Here is a 25,741-nt window from a genome sequence, read left to right as displayed (position 1 = left end):
CCATCTGCTCACTGCCTACCACACACACACCTCTCTACTCCTGCCTCCCACAAAGCCAAAACCCCACTCACCAGGTGCCACCTCTTCCATGAAGCCTTTGGGAACTACCTACAATGAGCCTGCTCTGATCTAATTAGGATCCCAGTTCATTCTTTGCACAATTACCCATCCCTGCTAGATGCTATACCAGGAATTAAAACACGCAAAGATGAACAAGACGGGGCTCCTGCCCCAAGAAGCTGGGGGAGAATAGGGGAGCAGGAGAATCGTATCAACCATCTGTATAGCTAAGAAAACACTTTTGCCTCCTCCACCTCATTAAATATTCAAAGGCCCATTTCACAGATGTGGCCACTGAGGCTTGAAGGCCAAATGTCCACCCGAAGCCACAGATGCAGGGAAGGACTGAGCCTTGGGTTCTGTGACCACATGCAGGTCTGTGTCCTCAAACTTCTCTGCTAGGCCTTCCCACTGGGTTCGGAGCACAGGTCACAAATTAATCATTAACTTGACCTGGCCGATGAATTACAAAACCTAATTTGTTCCCCAGTGATAAGAGAAAACAGGTTGAAACACACCTCTCAGCAGATGAGTCAAGAGGCCAATTCGTCCATACGAGGCCAGTTCTGGGACAGGACCAGACCCTAGCCACTCCAGACTGGGCAGTAAGTCACTTACTGCCCCTCTGAATCTGAGGGTTCCAGAGGCATCCCCAGCTCCATGGGGACCGTGAACTCTGAGAGGACTCCGGCCTGGGCTGATTCAATCTGGGGCTGAGACCACACCCTTGGCTAATGTTCTAATGTCTTTAGATTTTAAAGGCTCCGAGAATTTAAAAAAAAAAAAAAAAAAAAAAGCTTTTGATAGGAAACCCAACCCTGTTGCTAAGACAACAGAGCGGTTGGCTTAAGTGAAGGAGTCGAGTCATCCTGGACTCCATTTACCTCCCATTAGCAAGTCTTGGCGGCTTTCTCTCTAAGACACACCTGAAATCTGTTCACTTCTCTGCAGCAGCACCCTGGCTCCTCACCTGCTTGGACCAATGCAGTCACCTCGTCACTGGTTTTTCGGCTTCTGCTCTTGCCATTGGTCTATTCCCCCTCCCAGAATCAGACTTATCCATAAATAGGCTGACGCAGCGTGGTCTCCTGCGTGTGGAGCCTGGGGGGCAACATGTGCTTGTAAGTTTCATCCATGTCATGTGGATGAAACTTCCCGTCATTCCCCTGCCCCAACGTTTCCTATGTCTCCCTACTTATCTCAGAATAAAATCCGAATCTCTGACAGTGATCTATGAGGTCTTGCGCCATCTGGGGACAAGCCTCCCGCCAATGCCTACATAGGTGACTTCTTAAATCTAAAGTCACCTTCTCAATGAGACCTTCCTTGAACACTTTTCACTCCCTCAACAATATTTACTCAGCTCCCACTCCATGTCAGGCTCTGTTCTAGGCCTGGGACTACAGCAGTGAGTAACATGGACAAAAAGAACACCCTTTCTAAAGTAGCCCTTCCCCCATCACATTCTATCCATCACCCTATTTTGTCTTCCTGGCATTATCAACATCAGAAAATCCTATGTATTTGTTGACAGGTACCCCCTTCCTGCTGCCTGGATTGCCATCATGATGCATGGAGCTAGCGCAGCCACCTTGGGTCATGAGGCAACCTTGAGAATGGAAGCCACACACCAAGGATGGGGGAGCAGAAAGAGAGCAGATCAGATTCCCGTGACCTCATGGAGTCACCCCAGCAGCCCTGGGCAGCCTATCAGAGAAAGAACTGTCCATTAATCTCACAGCGAGAACCTGCGCCATACACCGGAAGAGCCAACGTGAAAAAGGCTGACAGTAACAAACGCTGTCGTGGATGTGGCCCACACAGATGCTCACACACGACCGGTGGAGGTGTAAATGCGGACATCACTCTGGAAACGTGGAAGCGCTAGCTACCAAGTGGAACATACATGTACCCCACGATGTGGCAATCCCGCTCCTAGTGTTTATCTCAGAGAACTGAAAACGAACGTCCACACAATGATTGTCCACGACTCTTCACAGCAGCTTTTCATAAGAGTCCCAAACTGGAACCATCCGATGCCCACAAACAAGTGAATGGATGACAAAATGTGGCACACTCATACAATGGGATTTCGCTCAGCAAAGAAAGGGAGTGGACAACGGGTGCCCACCTGACACGGATGAAACTTACAAGCACACGTTGCCCCGCAGGCTCCACACGCAGGAGACCACGCTGCGTCAGCGTATTTATGTGACGAGTGCCTTCCACACGTGAACCACCACAGCAAGCGTGCGTGCCTCCGGAAACAGCGCCCTCTGCACCTCAGGCTGCGCACTTTCTTGTACGGATGTTAAATTTCGACATTTGCAAAAGAAAGAGTTTTCCACATGGAAGTGTGTGCTTTTAAGATGTTTAGCACACCCGTGAGTGGCACCTTGGCCCAGAAAGGCCCCAACTCTCGCCTGCCCCCAGGAGACCAGTGAGGAGAGACATGGGAGGCCGGGGGGCCCCCCTACAAGCAAAGGGACCCAGACCTATGGGCAGGATGCTCAGGCGACCCTCACCCCCCCCCCGACATGTGCAGCCTCTCCGTCCTTATGAGTGGGCAGGACACACTCTGGGTGGCTTCTTTCAACTAGCCCAGCAGGGGCCTTTGGCCTTGCACCTGGGACCTGCAGAGCAAGCCCCCTCCAGGCTAAAAACTGCCTCTGCCTCCTCCTGACTTCTGAGACCAAACGACAGTCTGGCTTGATGGTGACACAGGGTGTCAGAACACAAACTGAGGCACACCCCAAAACAAGCCCAGCCAGCTGCATCCTCACCCAGAACACCAGGGGGGCTGAGGGGCCCTGGAAGGCCAGCCTACCCACTCTGGAACCGGGAGGTCTCACCGAAGCAGATCTCAGAGAGCCAACAGGTTTCCACGGACAGATGGGGGAGAGCAAAGGCCAGAGGTCACAGAGACTTGGGGGTCCGAGGAGTCCCAGGGAGCTTCCTGGCTGGGCAGGGACAACTAACCACTGAGCCACACTCCCTCGGCCCCCACAAAGGACCCAACTGCAAGGGGCAGAGGGCCAGGTGGAAGCCCCTGGAGTTAGTTAGAAGCCCCAGGGAATTTCTCAACAGTTACACAGGTTCATTCATCATTTCGAAAGCTCAACACTCCACCTCAGAATTAGTTTTGGTACAACAGTACTATTGTCGCAGCTTGTGGAGGGGAGGGCAGGGTTCGTTTGCTTTGTGTTATTGCTGCTCACTCTGTACCTGTGCCAGCTGTCCTTCTCAAAGTGTGGTCCCGGGATCAGCAGCACCCCTTACTGCCTGGAAACTTGATGGAAATGCAGGTTCTCAGGCCCAGTCTCAGACCTGCAGACTCAGAAATTCTGGGGAAGGGGCCCAGCCACATGCGTTTTAACAAGCGCCCGGGGGACTGAACAGCATGATAAAGTCAGAGAACCACCGCGTTAGAGATGAAATAATGTCCCTCGGGAAAGGGGAAATGGATGGGGTGATGGTCCATGTGAAACGAGAGGGCACGTAACCTGATGTCTATGAAAGCAGGTAAGGGGGCACATGGCAAGCGTCACACTGTTCTAGCTTTATGGATGTTTGAAATTTTTCATAACAAGTTTTTTCAATCACTTAAGATTTTTTAAACAACCCCCCCAAAAACAACAACACAGACGAGTCTTCCTGAAGCCCACTCCACAAACTGTCAGCCCACGGCTCAGAGCTGGACAGTAGATAAGTTTTAAATCACGTGGTATTTTGAAATATTAGCATTTGTTCACAATATCTTAAAAAGAGCAGATCAGTTCCGGATTTCGGGCTTTTTCTGAAAACCTGGGAGGGGTGCCAGCACTGGGCCTGCATCCCCACAGGGTCACAGGCTGCTGGGCTGAGCAGCAACTGCTCTGTAGACAGAGCTGGCCCCCCAGCTTGCCACAGGCCCCAGCGCTCCCTGTCGCCTCACACCAGGCTACTCCATTCATTTGTGTTGCCTGTATGGCCCTTACAGGTAACTAAGTTTGCAATCCCTGTGCTGCAGTAACACAGGATGAGAACACAGCATTCATCCACTCCTCCATTCATTCATTCATCATGGACGTGTCCTATATCCCAGCAATCCCCTTCCTAGCTGTGACCTAAGGGAAATGAAAACGTATGTCCACCCAAGGACTTATACACATGTGTCCCCGGCGGGTTTATTCTTGGCAGCCCCAAACTGGAACCAGCCCAAATATTGGCTAGCACATCACAGAGGTACCTCCACACAGCAGTGAGCAGGCGCAGCCACGCGCGACGTGGGTGACGCTCACAAAACCACTGTTGGGCAAAGAGAAGCCAGATCGCACGAGGAGCTGCGGTCAGCACGACTCCACTTTGACAAAACCAGGTAAGACTAAGCTTTGCGGTTAAGACATGGCTACCCTCGGGATGGGTAGTGACAGCGGGGGGGAACCACAAGGGGGTTCTGGGGTGCTGCTGTTCCTTGATCTGGTGCTGGTGACTTGGGTTTGTTCAGCAGTGAAAGTTCTGTGTGCCTGATGGGCACTTACAGGGCGCCAGGCCACACCCTGCATGAGCATTTGACACACACGTGGCAGTGCCGCAGCCCACCCAAAGGCCACCTCTATGCCCTCCCCCCACTAAGAGAACCCGAACGTGCTTCCACTATCGGGCAGAAAACCCCAAATCTGAGGGAAAAGGGGCCCAGACTAGTCCATGACCTTGTTCTAGCCAATGAGAAGGAAAGGGAAGTCTGTTGTAAAAGAGGGAGACCTGAACAGAGCCCTCTCACTGCACCATCCATCCTTCAGGCTTGGAATGGTATGTGTGGCAGTGATGCCTGGTGCTGTGGCAGCCATCATGACACCATGAGGGCAACGCTAAGAGAGTGGCGCAGACACTGACCCAGCACCTTGACGTGACTGACTGCTGACCAGATCTGGAAACACCTACCAACTCCAGTCTCTTATGAAGCATAATAAACGTCTTTATTATACCAGCCACTCAGAAGCAGGTTTCATGTTGCTTGTGGTCCAAAACATCCCACCGGAAGCAATGCTTTCTTTCATTTAAACCTGGCAATTAGTCTATGAAGTCGGTACCATTCATTATTCTCTCTGCTTTATAGATGAGGAAACCAAGGCACAGGGAGATGAAACCACTAACTTGCCCGAGGGCTCAACCCTAGCAGAGGCTCCGGGCTGGCTTCCCCCAAAGCCTGTGCTCTAACCACTGTATTTTACTGCCTTAGGAAAGTCTCACCACAGGTGTGAACGAATGCGGAGGATCAAAGGGAAGTGAGGAGCCTGCGGGGAGGCTCGCACAGTTCTGATCCCCGGCCCCGGCAAATTAAGGACCATCTCACCTCCACCCCCCATATCAGGGCCAGACCCCCCAACTACACTGCCATGACGGGACCTCCAGGCAGCCCCGTCTGTCCACGTTCTGTGGCAGGCAAAGGATCCTTCAGGGCTCCTTCCAGCCCCCCTTTTCCCACATAAGTCAAGCAGAGGAAAACCCTTCTTTCAGACACGTTAACTCCACTCCAATAATAAAACTGGTGGTTTTCAAGCAAGAAAGGGTTCAGCAACCTACAGCCCGTGAGCCAAATCTGGCCGGTGCCTGTTGCCATTCATCCCTGAAGCTAACAATGGTTTGAAACTTTTAAATGTTTGAAAAAATAATAGAAGAATCCTATCTCATGACATGGGAAAGTTCTATGAAATTCACGCTCCAGTAGACCTAATAAAGCTGCAGTGGACACAGCCACGCCCACTCATGGACGTCCTGTCTGTGGCAACCTTTCACTACAGCAGCAGAGCCAAGCCGTTGAGGTAGAACCTGTTTGGCCTGCAAAGCCCAGAATATTGACATTTGCACCATTACAAAGTGTGCTTAGCCCGGTCTTCTCCACCTCAGCCCGCTGATTGGCCAGATGGAGACGTGAGCATGTCCCCCTCCTCACCGACGGCAGTGCAGAGAGAATGAAACGACCTAGGTCGTGGCCTGCTCTGTACACCGCAGCTGGGTGTCAACGTGCCACAAGGACTATTGATTGCTAAATGAGCCATCCTGCGCTCACCTTGGCCCCGGTCCTGAACACATGGAGAAGCTTGCCAAGGTCACGTAAAATGCGGCAACAGGGTTTCAAGCCTGTAGCAATGAGAAGCTCAGGGCTGCCTCCTCCAAAGGATTAATCTTTTGCAAGAGACTCAGTGTGTTGTAATTCCCTGCAGCCAACAGTCTGGGCCATTGGGTCGACTGTCTACAAAAGCAACCATGCCACCAGTGGGGTCGGTGGCGCCGGTGGTGACGCCCACTCGGGTTAAAGCCCATCACAACTTTGTTTTTTTAATTGTGGTAAAATATTCATAACATAAATGGACAATCTTCATCATTTCTAAGCACACACAGTTCCGTGGCACTAAGTACATTCACATTGTTGTGCAACCGTCACCACCGTCCATCTCTAGGGCTTTATCTTCCCAACTGAAACTCTGTAATCATTAAACAATGATTCCTCATTTCCTCTCCTCCAGACCCTGGCATCCACCACTCTACTTTCTGTCTTGATGAATTTGACTCCTCTTAAGTATGTGGTGTGAGTGGAATCACGGCATTATTTGTCCTTTTTGTGGACCGGCTTATTTCACTGAGCATAATGTCCTCTAGGCTTATGCACGTTGTAGCATGTGTCAGAATTTCCTTCCTATTTAAGGCTGAATCATACTCCATTTCTTGGATAGACCACATTTTGTTTATCCATTCGTTTGTCGATGGACACTTGTGTTGCTTCCGCTCGTTGGCTAGTGTGAAGAACACTGCTGTGAATATGGATGTGCTAACATCTCTGAGACCCTGCTTTCAATTCTTGTGGGTGTATACTCAGAAGCAGAACTGCTAGATCATATGGTAATTCTATTTCCAATGTTTTGAGGAACTGCCAGGCTCTTTCCCACAGTGGCAGCACCATTTTACCTTCCTACCAACAGTGCAAAGGTTCCAATTTCTCCACATCCTCACCAACAGCTGTTAGTTTTTCGACGGTGTCCATCCTGATGGCGGTGAGGTGGTCTCTCCTTGAAGATCTGACCCGCATTTCCCTAATGACTAGTGATGCTGAGCCTCTTCTCGTGCGCTTCTTGGTCATTTGCACGTCTTCTTCGGAGAAATCTCTGTGAAGTCCTCGGCCTATTTTTAAACTGGGTTGTGTTGTTGTTGTTGTTCTTGTTGTTGTTGTTGTTGTTTTGTCCTACCGAGAACTGAAGACAGATTTCAGGCCCTCCCTCCATCTACTCTTGACTGCCCTCCCCAGTCTTTCCACCTTGGGAAACAGCTCCACCGTCCACGAAGCCCGTCTAACAGAAGCTAAGACACGTCCTTGCTTCCTTCCTTCCCTCATACCCACGTTCAGTCCATCAGCACACCCTGTTGACTCTCCCTGCAAGAGAAATCTCAACTGTGTTCCTTCCTTCCAATGTCACTGCCTTCACCCTGGCCCGAGCCACCGTCCTCTCGCCTCCTAGCTGGTCTCCCCACCTCCACCCCAACACCCCAACACTCCTCTCTCCCCAAGCAGCCGAGGGTTCTGTGAGACATCAATCAGATCATGGTTGTCCCCTGCCTAGGACGCTCCACTGGTGTCCCAAGGAATTGAAAACCACACCTAAACTACTCACTGCGTCCTGCAATGCCCCCCTTGCCTCCCCCTTTCAGCACTGTTTCCCTGTCCATTCTCCCCAGCCGCACTGGCCTGTTTCCTCTTCCTCCAATGCAGTCCGCAACTTTCCATCTCCAGGCCCTGGCACTTGCTGTGCCCTCTGCCTGGCAGCTGTGCCTACACCTGACCACTCCTCAGCTCAAACAGTCCCTTCAGAGAGAGGCCCTCCCGGCCACCCACCCTAAGGAGACCCTTGATGTCAGCTCCCCTGCCCTGGTCCCTGCAGAGCGCTTACTGCATGCGAGCAAGTCTTCGGAGTCTTTTGTGCGTGTCTTTATTGGCTTGTTGGCGGGCTGTCCCTCCTGCTAGAATATTGGCTACCGAGAGCAGGACCTGGTCTGGTGTGTCCACAACTGCAGCTCCCACACCTGGCACAACCACTTGGGTGCTTGAGGGTCCCTGCTTCTCACAGACCACTAGGCTGGTTCAGGAACGGGGCTGCCCAGAGCCAGTCGCCACTGGGGTTGGTCCCATCTGTCCACGGGGACTGTCATTATACTGACCTCTTCGCAGTGTCTACAGAGACAGCTGGTGATGAATGCGACGTGTCACACCTGGCCGGGAGCAAGGGGGCTCTCTGCTAACACTCACTCCTGTCCACGTGATGGGCACCTGGAGCCTCCGGGCCTCACCTACTGCGGGTCAGCCAGACCACAGGCTGTGAGAGCTCCAGAAAAGTCGGAGATTCTGCAGAAATGCAAGCCTGCTTGTTACCACATCCAAAACCGTTAAGGGGACTCAAAGAACCACCCCCTCCCCAGAGTGGAAGAATATCTCAAATCTCAGCTGGACTCTGTCCCAGCCCCGTCCTTTCTCCCTGCCCCCACCAAGGACACAGGTGGCCATGACAGCAGACAGCTACGCCACACTTATCTGCGCTCCCCGACCACGTATCACAGCTGCCAGAGCCCAAGGCAGTGTGGAGGTCGGCGACGTCAATCCTTGAGTCTTACAGGACACAACGGCAAGAGCCAGTCTCCCCAGCCTTGGCCTCGGTCACAGCAACCTCCGCTCCCAACGCCCTGGGCCACGCTGGGCTTGCCGCCCTCCTGTTCCGGGTTCCCTGCACACACACACACCCCCCCAGGAGTGGGCAATGCTCGAAACACTTTGCTCTCTGAGTCCTCACGACGGCTCTACGAAATGGACATTAGCATCACCACTTCTTACAGACGGGGAAACTGAGGCTAAGAGGTCGGTCACTGCCCCAGGGCATGACAACCTGTGAAGTCAACACTAACGCCACCTTACAGATAGGGTAACTGAGGCTCAGGGAGATTAGGCCACTGCCCAAGTGTGCGTACAATCTGGGCCGTTTTCTTAATCCCCACTCTATACCGCCACATGTATTACAATAATTATAGTCATAAATGATATTTTTTAAATTCTTTTCGTTGTTACCTCACTTGATCAGATAGAAAGAACAGGCGCTATCGCAGATGAGGAAACTGAGGCAGGAGGCATACGATGAGCCTCAGGCCTTCAGCGTCTCCCAAGCCCCAGATTTCCTCTGTGGACACCTGGGACGCTGGACGGCCTCCACGAACTCACTGAATTTATTCCAAAGCAAGGTGGCAATTAATGTCAAGAACTCCAGCCTGATACAGCCCCCTCGCGGCCCACAGCTGCAGCCAGCTGAATACGCACCAGCGACACCTACGTATGTCCCATCCATCAACCCGTTCACCCGTCACAGCCACCTCTGTACGGCCACTGCTATTATCATCCCCATTTTACAGATAAGGAGACCGACACCTGGAGAAGCCAAGTCGCCTGCCCGCGGCCTCACAGCTGGAAAGCATCGTTCTGAAAAAGGAGGCCTGATGACCAGCAGAGCTGCTTGAACAGGGCAGCCCCAGGCTGGTGGCTGCCACGCACATCCTCCAAGCTGCCACCCAGAAATCCAAATTTGGATGTAAATCTGCCCATTTAAATGCTGGCGACCAATGTCATCTTTCTTTTCTTTTAATAGTAGCGTGGGCCACACAAAACACCTCTCCAGCCAGATTGGGGTTTGTGAGCGGCTTGGCTGCAGTCTTGGGACCAAAAAGTGGGGAGCCCAGGAGCTGGTCCAGGCTCTGCTTCTACCATCAGCTGTGTGACCTGAGGCAGGTGCCTCAACCTCTCTGAGCCTCTGTGTCTCCCCACCTGGAAAACAGGCATAACTAACTATGCCTCAAAAGCGGGCTGTGAGGATCCGATGCCCTAACACCTGGACCACACACGCAGCTTGGGCTGGTACACAGTAGGCGCTAATCCATGCCTGCTATTGTTCATATCTTCCTTCTTGTAGGGGGTCGACTGTGGCCCCTCAAAAGATATATCTATGAATGGGACTATTTGGAAAAAGGGTCTTTGCAGATGTAATTAGCGAAACTATCATGGATTATTCAGTGGGTCCTAAATCCAATGACAAGCGGGCTGAGAAGACACAGGGGGGACGGCCACGAAGGCAATGAATGAAGTGACGCGGCCACAGGCAAAGAGACGCCTGGAGCCACCAGAAGCCACAAGACAGGCAGGGTCCTCCTCTAACGGCTGGGGGAGCACAGCCTGCCGACACCTTGATTTTGATTTCAGACATCGGGCCTCCAGGCACACGTTTCTATTGTGTTAAACAACCTCGTCTGTGGTCATTTGTTACGGCCCCAGCAAACTAACACACTCCCTGAGAAAGCTCCAGGAGACACACAGGCATTTCCAGCAGGAAGGTTTCCCTAAAACGCACCCCAACCGTGGCCTTCCTTCGTCGTATCCCAGGGAATAAGGTTTCCCTCCCTCCCTCCCTCGCCCTTTTCGCTGCTGTGGCCGTAAACAGGGCGACGCAGCTGCATCCTCTGCAGGGTCCCATGGACAAAGCCAGCAGGGTGGAGAGGGAGGCCCTGTGGCCGCCTGGACAAGGGGGAGTTATGTGCCAGGGCAAAGACGTCCCAGATCCACCGGAGGTGCCGAACCCCAAGGAGGAGAAAGGCAAGTGGGGCAGGGGCCGTGTGTCCTGGGGGGAGGGGGTCCCCGGCCCTGGGCACACCAACATTGTTTTTCAGGAAGGAACTATTAACTGCACATTACCTCTGGGGCAGAGATCCATCGTGGGGTGAGGGAGCGCTCGCTTTTCAGGTCGTGCCTCCGTTTTGGGGGTGGTACTCTTTCGCATACTTTCATTTTTATTTTTTTATTTTTTTTTTTTTAACCATACCCCTGTTTAATTTGATCTTATTTCTGGGCAAGAGCTGGCCCCGCTGAGCACATCCGATCCAGCTGTCACAAGTGACGTGACCTTCCAAGGACACTTGACCTGACCGTTAGTTTGTGAGAGCTGAGAAAATCGGCCCCGTTTGCAGAAGAGAAAATTTGGCTTTCAGAAGAAAATCAAGTTCCCAGAAAACCCAAGAACCAGGGTCTGGATTTGAACCTGGAGTCCTGTGGATCTGAGGGTTAACTCGTGTCCCCCAGAATGCATGTCCACCTGGGACCACAGAATGTGACCTTATTTGGAAATAATATCTTTGCAGATGTGATCAAGGATCTTGAGATGAGGTCCTCCTGGATTTGGGAGGGGCGGGGCTAAATCCAGTGACAGATAACCCTTATGAGAGGATAGAGACACACAGAGGGGACGGCCACGTGAGCACAGGTCCTAGGAAATTCACACACACGTACAGTTACACATTAAGCAGGAGGGCACCGAAGCTGGCTGTGCAGACGGGGCAGATGGCGGTCAGCCACATCCTCTCCCATCACAACAAGTGTGACCTTCTCAAAAGAAAGGGACCTACGGTCCTCTGTCCTCTCCCTGCGTCTGACCTCGGTCATCAGGAGCCAGAGATTTGTTAAGTGCAATCTCTGGGTCTAGTCCTTGTTCGCCGTGACCCCCAACAAGACCCTCAAACTCTCTGAGCCCTGGGACCCCCTCGTCCACTCCCCCTACTGACTTATAAAAAAGAAGAAGGTTCAAATTCACAACTCAGAAATGCAAATCAGAACAACAGACACGACACACCCCCACACACCCATCACAACTGCAGACGTCCTAGAAGACCAGCCGGTAGCAGGGGCTGGAGCGGACTCTGGGAGGGAATGGCAACAGCGCATTTAGAGCAACAGCTTCCCTACGACCCAGCAATTCCACCCTCTGCACCCCAAGGAGATTCTTGGCAGCAATAAGGTGGAAGGTTCCAGGATGTCTGCTGTCTATGGAGGCAGGAGTGGATGGAACCGGGTAAGTAAACAGTGAGGAACATGAACTTGGAAATCAGGCAGCAGCAAGAAACAGGCCAGGTACACACACTGCAACGTGGGTAGATTTCCAAGAGCCTGATGCAAAGGTGGAGGTAGCCCGTGTCCTCCACCGATGTCTGGACAAGTGGAATGTTGTCCATCCATACAGTGGAATATTCCTCGGCCATACAGTGGAATATTCCTCGGCCATAAACAGGAACGAAGCACGGACACATGCTCTGACACGGATGACACTTGAAGGCACGACGCTCAGTGATTCTATGTATATGAAATAGGCAAGTCCACAGAGATAGAAAAGTGACTGAGGGCTGGGGAATGAGGAGGGGGGCAATGGAAATGTTCTAGAAGTCGACGGAGGTGCTGGCTGCACAACACTGCGAACGTACTAGATGCCACTGAACAGATCGTTCACTGTAAGATGATTCCCTTTACGTTATGTGAATTTTATGTCTACAAATTACTAAGTAAAAAGCTAATGACGGGACTGAAAACTGTGCCATCACTTTGGAAAACAGTCTGGCACTTCTGGGCAAAGTTGGAAGATGCACGTGCCAGGACCAGCAGTCCCACCCTACTTACGGGTCCCAGAGAGACTCAGGCATGTGCACTCCGGGGCCCAGGGCCAAGAGTGTTCACAGCCCAGAACTAAGATGCCCGCAGCCTTCAACCTCATCAATAGGACGGCTCAACTGTGACAGCTTCGTGGAATATTATACAGCCAGGAAAATGGGGTGGGCTTATTGCAATGACATGGACGGAGCTCACAAAATAATGGGAAACAAGAACAGCAAGACAAAAAGAAAACAGATTATGTGTCTTCGTCCATCCAGGCTGGGCTGCTATAACAAAGTAGAACAAACTGGGTGGCTTATTAACAACATATACTTATTTCTCCCAGTCAGGAGGCTGGAAGTCTGAGATCAGGGTGCCAGCATGGGTGGGTGCGCGCCCTCTTCCTGGGGGCAGACTTCTCGATGTGTCCTCACACGGCAGAAGGGGCGAGGGAGCTTGGTGGGGTCTCTTGTCTAAAGGCACAAATCCCACTCATGACACCTGATGTCATGACCACATCCCCTCCCAAAGGCCCCACCTCCTAATACCGTCCCCTTGGAGATGAGGACGTCAACATAGGAATCTGGGGGAGGCAGGGACATACACTCAGCACTGAGATTCCATTCAAGTAAAGTTCAGAATCAGAGGAAACTAACCCAGGGCTTAGGGAGGCAGACAGGGAGCAACCGGATGAAGAGCAAAGCAGGCTGGGACCGGGCGTCATTTCCTCCACAGGGGCTTCTGGGGGCAGATGAGCTTCTGCTTTTTAATCTGGGTGTGATCACACAGGTATTCATTGTAGTCATTCATTTAATTTCACGTGTCTTGGGTACTTTCCTTGAAGTGCCTTCAAGGAAATAGTCAATTATTGTGACAATATCACATATGAATAAGAAATCAAAGACTCCAAACTGAAACGGCGAGGTGGTGGCTGCAGCAAATGGAATCCGGGGCCTGAAAACAAGCAGTTGAAGGGAGTCCCAAGGGCCAGAGAGGCCTTTCAAAGGTGCCAAGGGATTCCGGCTGCAATCGGCTGAGCCAAGGAAAGCCAGCATGACCTCCACCCACCGGCCAAAAGGCCAGATAGGACCAGGGTGAACAGGTACAAGAATTTCTGCAGGAAGCAGAGTGGTGGGTGCACATGCAAAAAGCTCCCGTCTGCCACTCCCGCAGGCCACCTCGCCAGACAGGTCCTGGCACCGAGGGCCCGGCACCTCTCCAGCGCAGAGGATGAGGCGGGCTTTGACCCAGCCCACGGCCCGTCACGCTTCGTCACGCTTCCTCGGCGCTGGGTTAATCCCCAGACGGGAGGGCTGGAGGGGAGGCCGGCTGGCCGAGGCAGGCCTCAGAGGACCAGGAATCTGAGCTAGGAAAGTTAGGAAGCGAGTGGAGAAAAGGCTGAGGGTGTTGTGGGGGGGGGGGGGTCCAAACTGGCCCTGGGGTCCGGGTCCTGGCCCACTGTGGGGCGCAGCTGCCAGATTTGGGAGGAGTCCAGACACCACCCCAAGTCAGCCAGGAGAGCTCTCTCCCATCTGACTCCCACAAGGAGACTTTTGTGTAGGAGGAATCTGTCGAAGAAAGTGTGCACTCATGAGGAAACAATGAGACAACTCCAAAGCGAGGGACATTCTGCCAAACAACACCAGCCTGGCCCCCGCACAGATACCCACATCGGGAAAGACCCAGGAAAAAGAAGAGGGCTGCAGGCTGGTCTAGATTAAAGGGGAAACAAGACAAGGCGACCAGACACAGGACGTGGTCCTAGACTCGAAAATAAAAACGAAACACTGCTAGAAAAGGTGCTATTGGGACGGTAAGGGAATATGGATGTGGACCGAGTGTGAAATCAAAGAGGGAATGATATGCGCCTTCCTGAGTGTAACCCTGTGATTACAAAGAACATCCTTGTCCTGAAAACACACAGGCAGCAGTATTCTGGGGTGAGATGTCATCGTGTCTGCAAGCAGCTTTCAAGGGGCAATGCCTGTCTCAGGGAGAGACAGGCAGACAGGGAGAGACAGGCAGAGACAGGCAGAGACAGGGAGAGAGACAGGGAGAGATAGGCAGAGACAGGCAGAGACAGACAGGCAGAGATAGGGAGAGAGGCAGAGACAGGGAGAGATAGGCAGAGACAGGCAGAGACAGGGAGAGACCGAGCGAGACAGGGAGAGACAGGGAGAGACAGGCAGAGACACAGCGAGACAGGCAGAGACAGGGAGAGATAGGCAGAGACAGGCAGAGACAGGCAGAGAGACTGACCAGCAACGCAAATGCAGAGAGACTGTCAACACCCACGGGGCTGCGGAGAAGGCTGCACTGTTCTTGCGATTTTTCCAAAACTCAATTTTTCAAACTCAAACCTCAGGGTGGGCAAAGAACACGCCTGCTGCTCTACGGAGTGTTTTACAGGTTTGAAGTTCCCTCGTGGGCACGGCTGGTACATCCAAACAGAGGAACGGCCCCAGTCATCCAGACGACCACTCAGAGCCACCCAGGTGACAGGGGAACATTTAGAGAAGAGACACCCGAGTGAGAAGAGCAGCCACAGGAAAGTGGGCCAGGTGGGGTCCCGTTTCAGCACAGTGACGACAGACTAATCCTTGTACATGTGTGTGTCTCCAAGGCCAAGACGAAAACACAGCAAACACTTATGTGACACTTGCCGAGCTGTTATTCTAAGTGCCAACTCCTCCACCTTCATAAGAGCCCTATACAGAAGAGACTTTTTATGAGTTCCATGTTCAAGGGGAAATGAGGCACCGAGAGGTTAAGTCACGTGCTGAAGACACAAAGCTAAGAAGTGGCAAAGCCAGGATTTGGACCTAAGCTCCTGGATGCCAAGACCCTGGCCAACGGCTGGAGAGAAGGCTGGGGATTTGAGAACTCCTGCCTGACCGTGACTGTGACATGCCGGGGCCATGTCATCGGCACCACCTTCGCCACCTTCCAGCTCCCCGCGTCCCACTGCCCTGCGCCTCTCATCCAGGTGGAAGGTGCTCCTGTGAGCACCCAGGGCATGCTGTCAGCACACAAAGGGATGTTCTCAGAGGCCCCGGGGCCTGGCTGCCAAGTGGGCCCCTCCCCACCACACCTCTGCACTGTCCTCAGTCAAGAAGGGTGTGCCCCAGGATTTGGGGCAAGGGCCAGCAGCTTGGCAGCCATTTGTCCGGGATGGTCACTGACAGCTGTGCGGCTCACATTGCAGAATATCCCTCTTGGCTACGAATTCAGAGCAACCCTCCGTATCTGCACCTGGACAGGTTCTCATCCCTCAGTGCACACCCAGGAGCCGCCCTCCTGGGGCAGACAAAGCCTGAACTTCGGCACAGCCCAGCCCTGACACCTCTTCCAGGTATTAGAAAACATTTCCTCCCCGTCCTGCCACCAGGGTGTAGGCAGCAGGGGTGCAGAGGTGGAACCCGGGGACTGCTGCCTGAAGGACAACAGTTAACGACTTGCTCCTGCAAATGCTGGGTCTCTTGCAAGCCCTGCTCCCGGGCCCTTCTGGCATCCACTCGGCATCCCACTTCCCCTGCTCGCCTGGGATACTCTGCCCTGCCGTCACCCACGGTTAGTTTGCTCTGTGGTTATACAGAAATCCCTGCTCCCTCTGGACTTTGGTTTCCCCAAAGGAAAAATAAAAGATGTCACTAAGTAAAACCCAAGTTTTAGATCCAACCATCTGAGAGTTCAGAAAACTTTCTCTGATAAAAACAAGAAGTATTTTAAAAACAAGACTCTTCAACAAGTCTTGTACGGAGCCAAACAAAATCATCTCTAAGCCTGTAATAGCAAGAGTCACTGAGACCCAACAAGGAGATGAAACAAGGAAACTATTTGGGGGCCAAGGGCCCATCAACCGACCCGGCACCCTTTCCTACTTCTGCTGACATAAAAGAGGAACCAAGCATAAGAGCCAGGGGGCAAAGCATTCCAGGAAGAAGGAAGAGCCTGTGCCAAGACCCTGAGGCAGGAAAGCACATGGTATGTTGGAAGAAAAGAAAGGCCTGTGAGGCTGGAGCAGGGTAAGAGTGCTGAGGGTTGAAGCAGGCAGGGGCCCGGGAAGGAGGGACTTATGCCGTGGGGCCAGATGGGTTTCATGCAGTGTGCAAGAAGATCTTAATAGGGGCCATGAAATGATGCAGTCTGCCCTTATAAAAGAGCACGCTGGCTGCAGCAGGGAGAAGTGACAGCAGAGTGGCACGAACAGGCAAGAGCTGGGACAGGAGCAGCCAGCGCCCTGAGGAAGCTCCTGCAGCCGGCGAGATCGGGGGCAGCTCAGTCTGGAGTGGGGGCCGGTGCAGGGGGAGAGAAGCAGGCCCCACCTCCCTGCACGGGAATCACCACCTGCCACTGGTGACGAAGCTCCGTGTGAAACCAGCCGTGTCTTCTAAACCTCCACTCCGTGAATATTTGAGAAGCTACAATTACGTGCAAGGCATCGTTCCAGGGGCTTGGGACAGGACACAGCAACAAACAAAGCCGTGATCCCTGCCCTCACGGACCCATCATCTTCCCGGGAAGAACTAGACAATAAACAATAAAAACAATGCACAAGCAAAGCACATGATATCTCAGCGGGTGACGGGGCTACGGAAAAAACAAGGAGGGCTGGGGGCACAGGGGACCCAGGGAAGGAACAGGCAACATTAAAAAGGGGGTCGGGGTGGGCCTCGGAGAGCAGGTGAGATTTGAACAAAGGCCTCGAGGAGGTGGGAGAGCGAAAAGATCAGGGGAGACAGTGGTGGGCAGAGGGGAGAGCTGAGGCAGAACATGTGGGGTGTCTGGGGAATGGCCCGAAGACCAGCGTGCACAGTGGAGGGGAGGGCAGAAAGGGGTCGGCCCCCCCAAACCGTGACTCCGAGGGGGGTTCAAAGACCCACCGCGGGGCTTTGAACAGAGGAGGTCGGAGATCTGACTGCAGTTTTAAGGGAGAAAACTCAGTTGGCTGGGGAGCAAAGGCAGGTGCAGGAATCCAGGTGAGGCTGACGGTGCTTTGGACCAGGGTGGTGGCCACAGGTGTGGTTAGATTCTGCATGTGTTTTGCAGACACGATAAATTGGGCGCTGGCCAGGGTGAGCTGCCTTTGACAGCCAAGTTGAGATATGGAGTTGGCCGTTGGAATTGGGGGGAAAGGTGTGGGCCGGGGATACCAACTTGGGAGTGGCCAGGACATAGATGGCATTTACCGGGTGATACTGGAGGAGCCCCCCCAGGGCATGTGGGAGCACCGAAAGGCTGTCCAAGCCCTGGGACACACCAGTGGCAAAAGGTCAGGGACAAGGAGGCAAAGGAGACTGAGAGCAGCCAGCAGATTACGCAGGAGGAAGACCAAGAGGAGGACATTTAAAGTGTTTCAAGAGTCTTTCTAGAAGCTTCAGAAAAGGTGGAAGGAAGCTCACCCAGAAGGCCAGGAAGCAAACAAGGGTCGGGCCACTCCTGTTCCTTATCCTTCCCCAGGAGGAGGCAATCGCTGAACAGGAAAAAACAGTGGGGTGAGGGAAAGGAAACAAGAAAACGAAGACCGCGAGCCCGGGGCCATGACGGTCCTGGGCCTCTGGGCTCGGGAGACTCTGACTGACAGCTGCCCCTCAGGATCAAACCACCACCAACCTGGACATCGCCAGGCCCTGGGGCCCTTTAAGGCTCTAAAGCCAGAAAAACGAACTTTTCTGGGTTATTTTGTTTCTTTTCGCATTTCAGCTCCTGCCAGCCACTCCCAGGGCTCGTGGAGGCCAAGGTCACCTTTGAACCAGAGTGAAAGGACTTCTCCCTTTGTGTTGCTCTGGTTGTGGGCAGAGCCGATGCCCGAATTCTCTGCACAGTAAGTACGTTCATGAGGCTGAGGCTGCTAGATCTTCACGGTGTAGACGGAGGCTGGGGCCCAAAGCTCCTTACCCACATTCTCTCTTTCTAACACTATGAAGAAGCAGAAGTTTGCCAGCATCGGCCTTGTGGCTGAAAGCAGCCCTGGGGGTGGTCGAGGACCCATGGGGCCCCTCTTCTCCTGACCAAGGGCACTAATGACCACCCAGAGAGCCCACAGACATGGACAGGATGACACGCCTGTGCCAGGCCCCCACTGGGACCAAGGCCACCCATGGGACACTCATCACTGAGCAAGTCTTCCACGCCGACTCCCTTCTGTCGGGTCCGCTACAAGTCAGAGGCCAGAGCGACACCGTTCCAGGCAGCGGCGCTTAACCACGTCCCAGCTCATCATGCTGAATCGCCCGGAGGAGGCACCGCAAGTGGTAGGCATTCCGAGAAGGGCCCAGAACTTTCCGGGGAATGGGAAATGCCGAGCACACTGAACACACCCCTGGTGCCAGGCCCCAGGAGGGCCAGACCATGGAGGGGAACACCGGCACACGTGGACACACATCGACATGTGGACATGTGTGTCGTGTGCAGTCGTGCGCGCAAGACATGGGCACACACTAACATGTGCGTACACGTGTCCTCCTACATAACCACACAAGCGCACACACACATGTCCATGTACACACATACACATCGGTGCATGCTGACACACACAACATGTGTGCACATGGACCAGCATGCAGTCACATATACACGTACACACACATCCCAACACAGGTTTATGGGTCACATCACACGTGCACAACTGGCACATGTGTATGCATGTCAACACGAGAGCAATCTGGACACAGGTACATGCATCAATACACGTGTGCACACATGTGTGCGCACACACACACTCATGAAGCCAGAAAGAAGCAAATCCACCAGAAGCAAAGTAGGAAACAAAAATAAACTAGACTGAGGAAACTAAAAATAGCTGGTGTTTTTGGCTGTCGCCATGGAGCAAGTTGAAGTGGCCCTTGCACGAAATGGGAGTGGGAAGTCCCACAGCAGGAAAGAGGAAGAAAAACAAAACAGAACCAAGGCACACCTGTGAGCCAACAGAACTGGACCTCCCCCGAGAAGGAAGCAGCCCCCAACCCTGGGCCACAGATCAACTCCACGGCTTTGCCTCCAAATACCGTGTTTCCCGAAAATAAAACCTAGCCGGACGATCAGCTCTACTGTGTCTTTTGGAGCAAAAATTAATATATGACCTAGTCTTATTTTACTGTAATATAAGACCCAGTCTTATATAACATAACATAACGTAATATAATATAATATAATAGCCCGTCTTATTTTAATGTAAGACCAGGAATATAACATAACACAACATAACACAACATAACATAACATAATATGATACCGGGTCTTATATTAATTTTTGCTCCAAAAGACGCATTAGAGCTGATGGTCCGGCTAGGTCTTATTTTTGGGGAAAGACGGTATCAAGTCAAGCCTCTGGGAAATACAGAGGGCAGGGAAGGCAGGGGCTTGGGCAGGCTCCCAGGTTGAAATCCTGGTCCTACCTCCTTAGCTGTGTGGCCTGGGGCAACTGACCTTACCACTCTGTGCTTCCCTTTCCCTCTCCCTCAATAAAACAAGGCAACAGTCGCTGTTTAGATACTAAGCAGAAATGAGGTAATACACATAAAACACTTAGGACAGTGTCTGGCATCGTATAAGCCCGTTACTGTTATCTGTCCACCCTCACCTTTTCATTGATGAGCAGAGATTTGCCAAAGGCAAATGTTTGCACAAGGTAACAGAGACGGGGTGTGGCTCTCCCTGGGGGAGGAGGGGACAAAACAGAGTCTGAGGCTGGGCCAGCCGTGGGGAGAGGATAAGGAAACAACCTGACCTCCGAGTGCTTACCACCTGGGGACTCCCTTCCAGGAGCCCCAGGCTGGCCCTCAGGGCCACCACAGTGACAGCGACAGTACAGACCCTGCCCTAGCAGACTTCCATGCTCCTGGGGGAGAAAGAAAACACACAAATAAACATACAACATAATGGGGGCGACTTCTAGGGAAGTAAGGGGTAAGTTACACAGATATCTAGGGGATGAGCCTTCCGGGCAGAGGGGAAAGCAAGCCAGAGACTCTGAGGTAGGACCAGGCTGGATGGGCTCAAGGACCATCAAGAAGATGAGCGTGGAGAGTGAGCAGGTGGGTGACAGGGGCCAGATCTTGGGGGCCTTCGAGCCACTGAAGGGACTTTGGTATTCACTCGGAGTGAGATGGGAACCTCCAAGGGCTGTGAGTGAAGAGGGCACATGATCTGAGGAGGGTTTTAACAAGATCCCTCCGGCTGTCTACGGAGACCAGAGATGAGACCACGGCACTGGTCCCAGCAGCAGATGGGCAGGCTGAAGGGGCGGGGTGTTGAGAAGGGGTCAGAGTCTGGCTATGCTCTCAAGGTCAAGCCAATAGGATTTGCTGATGAGCCAGATACAGGGTTATCAGAAAAACGTGTGCAGTCAGAATGATCCAAGGCTTTTGCCTCTACACTTGGAGGGATAAATGGAGGTGTGACTCATTGAAAAGGGGAACAGGGGGCAGAAGCCTTCAGTAGTGGCTGGAAGAACTAGTGGACAAAGCACCCAAGGCTGATTCCGACCCAAAACCCAACTTAAAGACAGCAGAGGGGACTCGGGACATGGGAGAAGGCCACAAGGCCCGTCACAGTGGCCTGGCAGACACGCGAGTCCCTTCCCCTGTGGCCCAGCAGCAGTGAGGGGACCCTCCTACTGTCCACCAGCTGGGGCCTCCCCTGGTGGACCAGAGACACACAGTAACTCAAAAACGTACCCCCAGAGGTCTGGACCGGGCCTTCACTGGCTATTCGAATACACAGGGCCACACCTGGCAGGCTCAGCTCCAGGCAGTGGATACAGGAGCCCTTGCCCTCCCTGGGTTTGTCTCTGGGACATTTCCTCTCTGTCTCTCTCCCTTTCTCTCTCTCTCACATGCACACACATACACCAGCAAGGTCACCTGGGGCAAATGACTCCCTTAAGCTTGTTTCCTAACTAGCCATGGCAATGAGGAGGAGGAGGAGGGCAACGAGACGTGTGTCACAGAATTCTCCCAGCACAGAGAGGCTCTGAACGCGGCCAGACACACAGCGATTCGAGATCATGTTCCTTGGCCCATGAGGCCTTCACACCTCTCGTCCAGTCCTACCCACTGGGGGAAGGGAAGAAATGAGCCTCTCTTCCCCAAAGCCTCTCCCAGCGAGCTCAGGACGCGGGCTCCGCTCCATACCTCCTGCGTTGGTGCCTAATTCGTTTGGCCATTCCTTGGGGAAAACCATGATTCACTACTAATTTTTAATTAAACGCATAAGACGTGAAAGTACTCTTTGTTTAAGTTTACTGGGGCCACAACCCCAGGCCCCTCCCACCTCCCTTGAGAGTAACCACTTTTGTCAGTCTGCTGCGTACACTTACGCACCTTTTTCTGAGTTTTCACATGCACTAATATCAACCCACTGAAAATACAGAATATTGTTTTGCTGAGTTTTTTTTTTTAAAAGGCATAAATAGCACTGGAGCTTTTCTCAACTAGCAATGTTTTTGCGACCTATCCATACTAAAACACACGTATCTAGTTACTTCTTTTTAACTTTTGCCTAGAAATCCACTAGATGAAGCACTCCCACTTTATTTTCTATGACCCAAATTTGGCGATCAGGACTCCTGCCCACCGCTGCCACGCTGTGTAAACCACAATGCTGTCAACCTCTGCTGTGCCTCAGTTTCCTCATATGCAGGAAGGAGAAGGACCACCACCTCCACCTATTTCACAAGGCTGTGGCAGATTCAAATGAGAAACCAGGTACTCCCAGGGCATTGCCACACACATGTAATTGCCTTTGTACTTAATAACCTTGCCAGAAACAAACTAGATCTGAACCCTGTCTCAGACAGAGGTGAAATAACCGGCCTGAGGTCCCCAGGTGGCACACGGCATAACTGGGTCTGCAACGCTGGGCTCCAGCACTGACAGGAGTTGCAAACCTCATCCTCTCTCTACTCGACCCCACCAGTAACCTGAGAAGTGTAAGTCAAACCCATCAGAGCAAGCAAAACAATAGATGATGACAATAAACGCGTGATGGCAGAGACGTGGGGGGAGTGGCTACTTTCTTACTCCGTTGGTAGAAGTATAAATGCTAGAGCTTTTCAGAAGGGCAACTTGGTGGTAACTGTCAAAATTCAAACCATATGGTTGTTTGTGACAGAGAAGATTATCAGTCGATAGAGAAACAGGTAAATAATAAAGTGTATGGCTATTCAAAGGCATACCACGAAGCAGTGAAAAAAACTGCTAGGTTTCTATGTCCTGACATGGAAAAAGCTTCAAGCGATATCACTGAATGAAAAAGCAAGCTGCAGGATATTTGTAAGTAGTATAGTTCAATTTATGTAAAACTATGTATTAATGTGTATAAGTATGTGCTCGTGATGTATATATTGATAAAGCTCGAGAAAGATACACGCCAATGACGGTGGTAGTGAGGAGAATAAAATGAGGGGAAAATTTCTCTTTATTTCTCCATTTGAATTTTTTTTTACAAGCAAGTATTCTCGTCTTTTATATATAGACTTCTTTAAATAGCCAAAAAAAAAACCATAAAAACATAAAAATCAAAGCACAGGCCTCCCCTTCAAGTTGGACATGGATACGTGTCGCCAAAGAACACACCAGCGGGCAGCGCCTCCCTCTCCTTGCGTCCCACCAGCTCGGTCCCCTGAACACAGGCACTGTTCTTCCCCGGGAAGGTTCTTGGCCGGGGCTCAGCGGGGCTGTCCCAGAAGTGGCTGCGATGGGCTGGGCTTGCTGTCCTGCCTTCACGCCACTCAGGCCCAGACCAATCGCCTTTGGGATAGTCACGTAGATGCTGGGTGCCTCTCAGTCCACTTTAAGCCCAGAAATCCTAGCTCAGCTCCAGGACAGCTGAGGACGATGGTGCTTTCCTCTTTGGAAGCCCAGAGAGGTGGGAAATTAGGTGTATGCACACACACACACACACACACACACACACATACACACATACACACACAACTGACATCCTCAACCTGATCCATTGAAAGACAACCTGAAATAAGCCCAAGAAGGACAGGGCTGACGAGTTTCTTCACTGGCTATAAACCCCACCACCCCCACCCTCCAAAGCAACAGGCTCTCACCAGGTTTCCGCCACCTGAGTGACAGTCTCTCCAGGGCACACATGGCACAGAAACCACGAAATCAGCGGGCATTTACAAAAGCGGGCTTTCACTGAGATAAAGCTCTCTCATGGCTACTTCAGACAGTGTAACAGACACATCCCCCTTGGCTGCCATGGGAAAGAAGCAGTTTGCCGTTCTGAGGTTTCCCCACACAAGTTTTTTCCCCTGCCAATCTCAGAGGACACACACGCACACACACAAAAAAAAACCTCAAGAGGAACTCAGTACTCAGTGTCACCATCAGAGGGGATCTCCTTGCAATCAGATTACAGGAATTAACGGGGCAAGATTTGAAAACCAGAAAAAAAAAAAAAGACACAGTGTGGCCATGATGACTCAAGACAACCGCTCCCCCAAAGTCCTTAAGAAAAGCCTAACATTGCCCCATCTTTAACGCGTCTGAGCCCCAAGATATGTCAGGCAGGTCTAAGCAGAAGGAGCCTTCATCATTCACTCACTCCCTCATTCACTTCCCAAGTATCCTGTGCAGGGTGGGGAAGTGCAGGGGCACAGACAGGAAATGTGCACAAGTCCCCGTTCTTAAGAAACTTGCCTAAAGCAGCAGCTACTGGCCAAAGAGAAGTCAACCAGCAAGTGACAATACCCACCCCCATCCCAGCTCTGAGTCTGGCTGGATCTTGGGCAAAAGTGAGCCTTTGTTCTCCCTCATGCCCCGCAGGTGCTGGCTCTGGCTCAGAGCTCTGAACCGCTTTAAGGTTAAGTCTGAGCCTGTTCAAGCTCCCGGTCCTACAGTAATTCGGGCTCATTCGAACAGGCCGCCCAGCCACACAGGGCAGGACCTCACGGTCTGAAGGCCAGCTGACTGACAGCCTTCATTTTCTCCCTGCTTAAAGGGGCAGTGCTGTGTAAGATTAGGATCCGAGGAAAGCCCTCACTCAGGCTGCGGGCTTCCCGGGACCCTGCCTCTCATATATCTGGGGACAAAAGCGGCTTATCCTTTCCAACGTGCGTCAGGAAGGCAGTGGGGCGTAGCACAGAGCAGCACTCTGCCTGAGAAGGGGTTTCTATGGGGAGACTCTGGACGCCCGAGTGAGTCTCCCAGACGCACGTGAACGCGTTGGGTTCCTGTCGTGCTGAGCTCAGAAACAGGCAAACTGCAGCCCTACTTTTAGCGGATCGCAGTAGTGTGAACGCGCTGCTGGGCTCCCGGGGCAGCTCCACAACGTGGCCACAACTCCCGGCCCGTGTCGGGGCGCAAAACCCTTAGGGTGAGGTCGGGCCCCGGGGTGGTCTCTCATTCAGGCCTCCCCAACCCTGGCCTCCAGCAAACTTCCTAGGTGGCCCCCTTGGCCCCCAAACTCCGCCTGGGTCGGGGAGGGTACGCGGAGGTGGGCCGCTGCCCCTCCCGATGCGCTCCCCGGAGCTCGGGAGCTCCGGCCCTCTCGGCGCCCAGCGCCCTCCTGACCCCTGCCGGCGCCCCTCACCCACCTTGTAGACTTGCTGCTTGACGATGGAGGGCAACGTCACGATCATGACGGCGCCCAGCACCGCGCACAGCAGCCCGGTGCAGCCCAGCGCCGCGACCCCCCAGCGCGCTCTGACGCGGCTGCACATCACTGGGCGCCCCCGTGCTCACACGGCGCTCGCTCGCGGGGCTCCGCGCCTTCGGGTGACGGGCTCGAGGGCAGAGGCGACAGAGGCGGCGACTCTGGGGACTCGGGCCGCAGAGGCACAGCGGGCCTCGGACAACAGGGAACGAAGGAGCGGGCCGGCAGGTGGCCAGCGGTTTTATGCGCCATTGCGCCGCCGGACCGCCCCCGGGACGCCCTGTGCACCGGGATTCGGGCAGACGCCTGCAGGCGAACGGCGGTGGGGCGGGGCCTGCGCGGGCGGGGGCAGGGTCGGGGGCAGGACGCAGATCCGATGGTCCGAGGAGGCGGTGCCACCACTCCCCCGCTTCCGTTTCCTCGGGGGGTGGTAGCTCGGGCCCCCGCGGCCCGCGTGCCAGGCTCTCGGTTGAGCCAGGCTCCCCTCCCCCTCCTTTAACTTCTTCCTGTCCTCACTCCCACCTGGTCCCCTCTCACCCCTTTCCCTGCCCATCCCCCATCTTCTTCCCCTCCTCTCCTGTCCCCCTC

General features: G+C 53.1%; 1 protein-coding gene across 4 annotated transcripts in view; it reads right to left on the bottom strand.

Annotated features, from left to right (window-relative positions):
* Window positions 1–25,468, bottom strand: part of SCARB1 (scavenger receptor class B member 1) — a 64,269-nt gene extending 38,801 nt beyond the window's left edge. For 3 of the 4 annotated variants that reach the window (XM_033098100.1, XM_033098099.1, XM_033098101.1), the window contains exon 1: window positions 25,095–25,468. In XM_033098100.1, coding sequence (XP_032953991.1) covers window positions 25,095–25,220 — 126 coding nt within the window. In that variant the 5' untranslated portion in view covers window positions 25,221–25,468. The remainder of the gene's footprint in view (window positions 1–25,094) is intronic. The other variant, XM_033098098.1, reaches the window with a different exon arrangement.
* Window positions 25,469–25,741: the final 273 nt, after the last annotated feature.

The sequence above is a fragment of the Rhinolophus ferrumequinum genome, chromosome 25 (assembly GCF_004115265.2).
Source record: "Rhinolophus ferrumequinum isolate MPI-CBG mRhiFer1 chromosome 25, mRhiFer1_v1.p, whole genome shotgun sequence".
Taxonomy (NCBI): Eukaryota; Metazoa; Chordata; class Mammalia; order Chiroptera; family Rhinolophidae; genus Rhinolophus; species Rhinolophus ferrumequinum.
The sequence above is the reverse complement of the archived record's forward strand: the minus strand, read 5'-3'. Positions and strand labels throughout refer to the sequence as shown.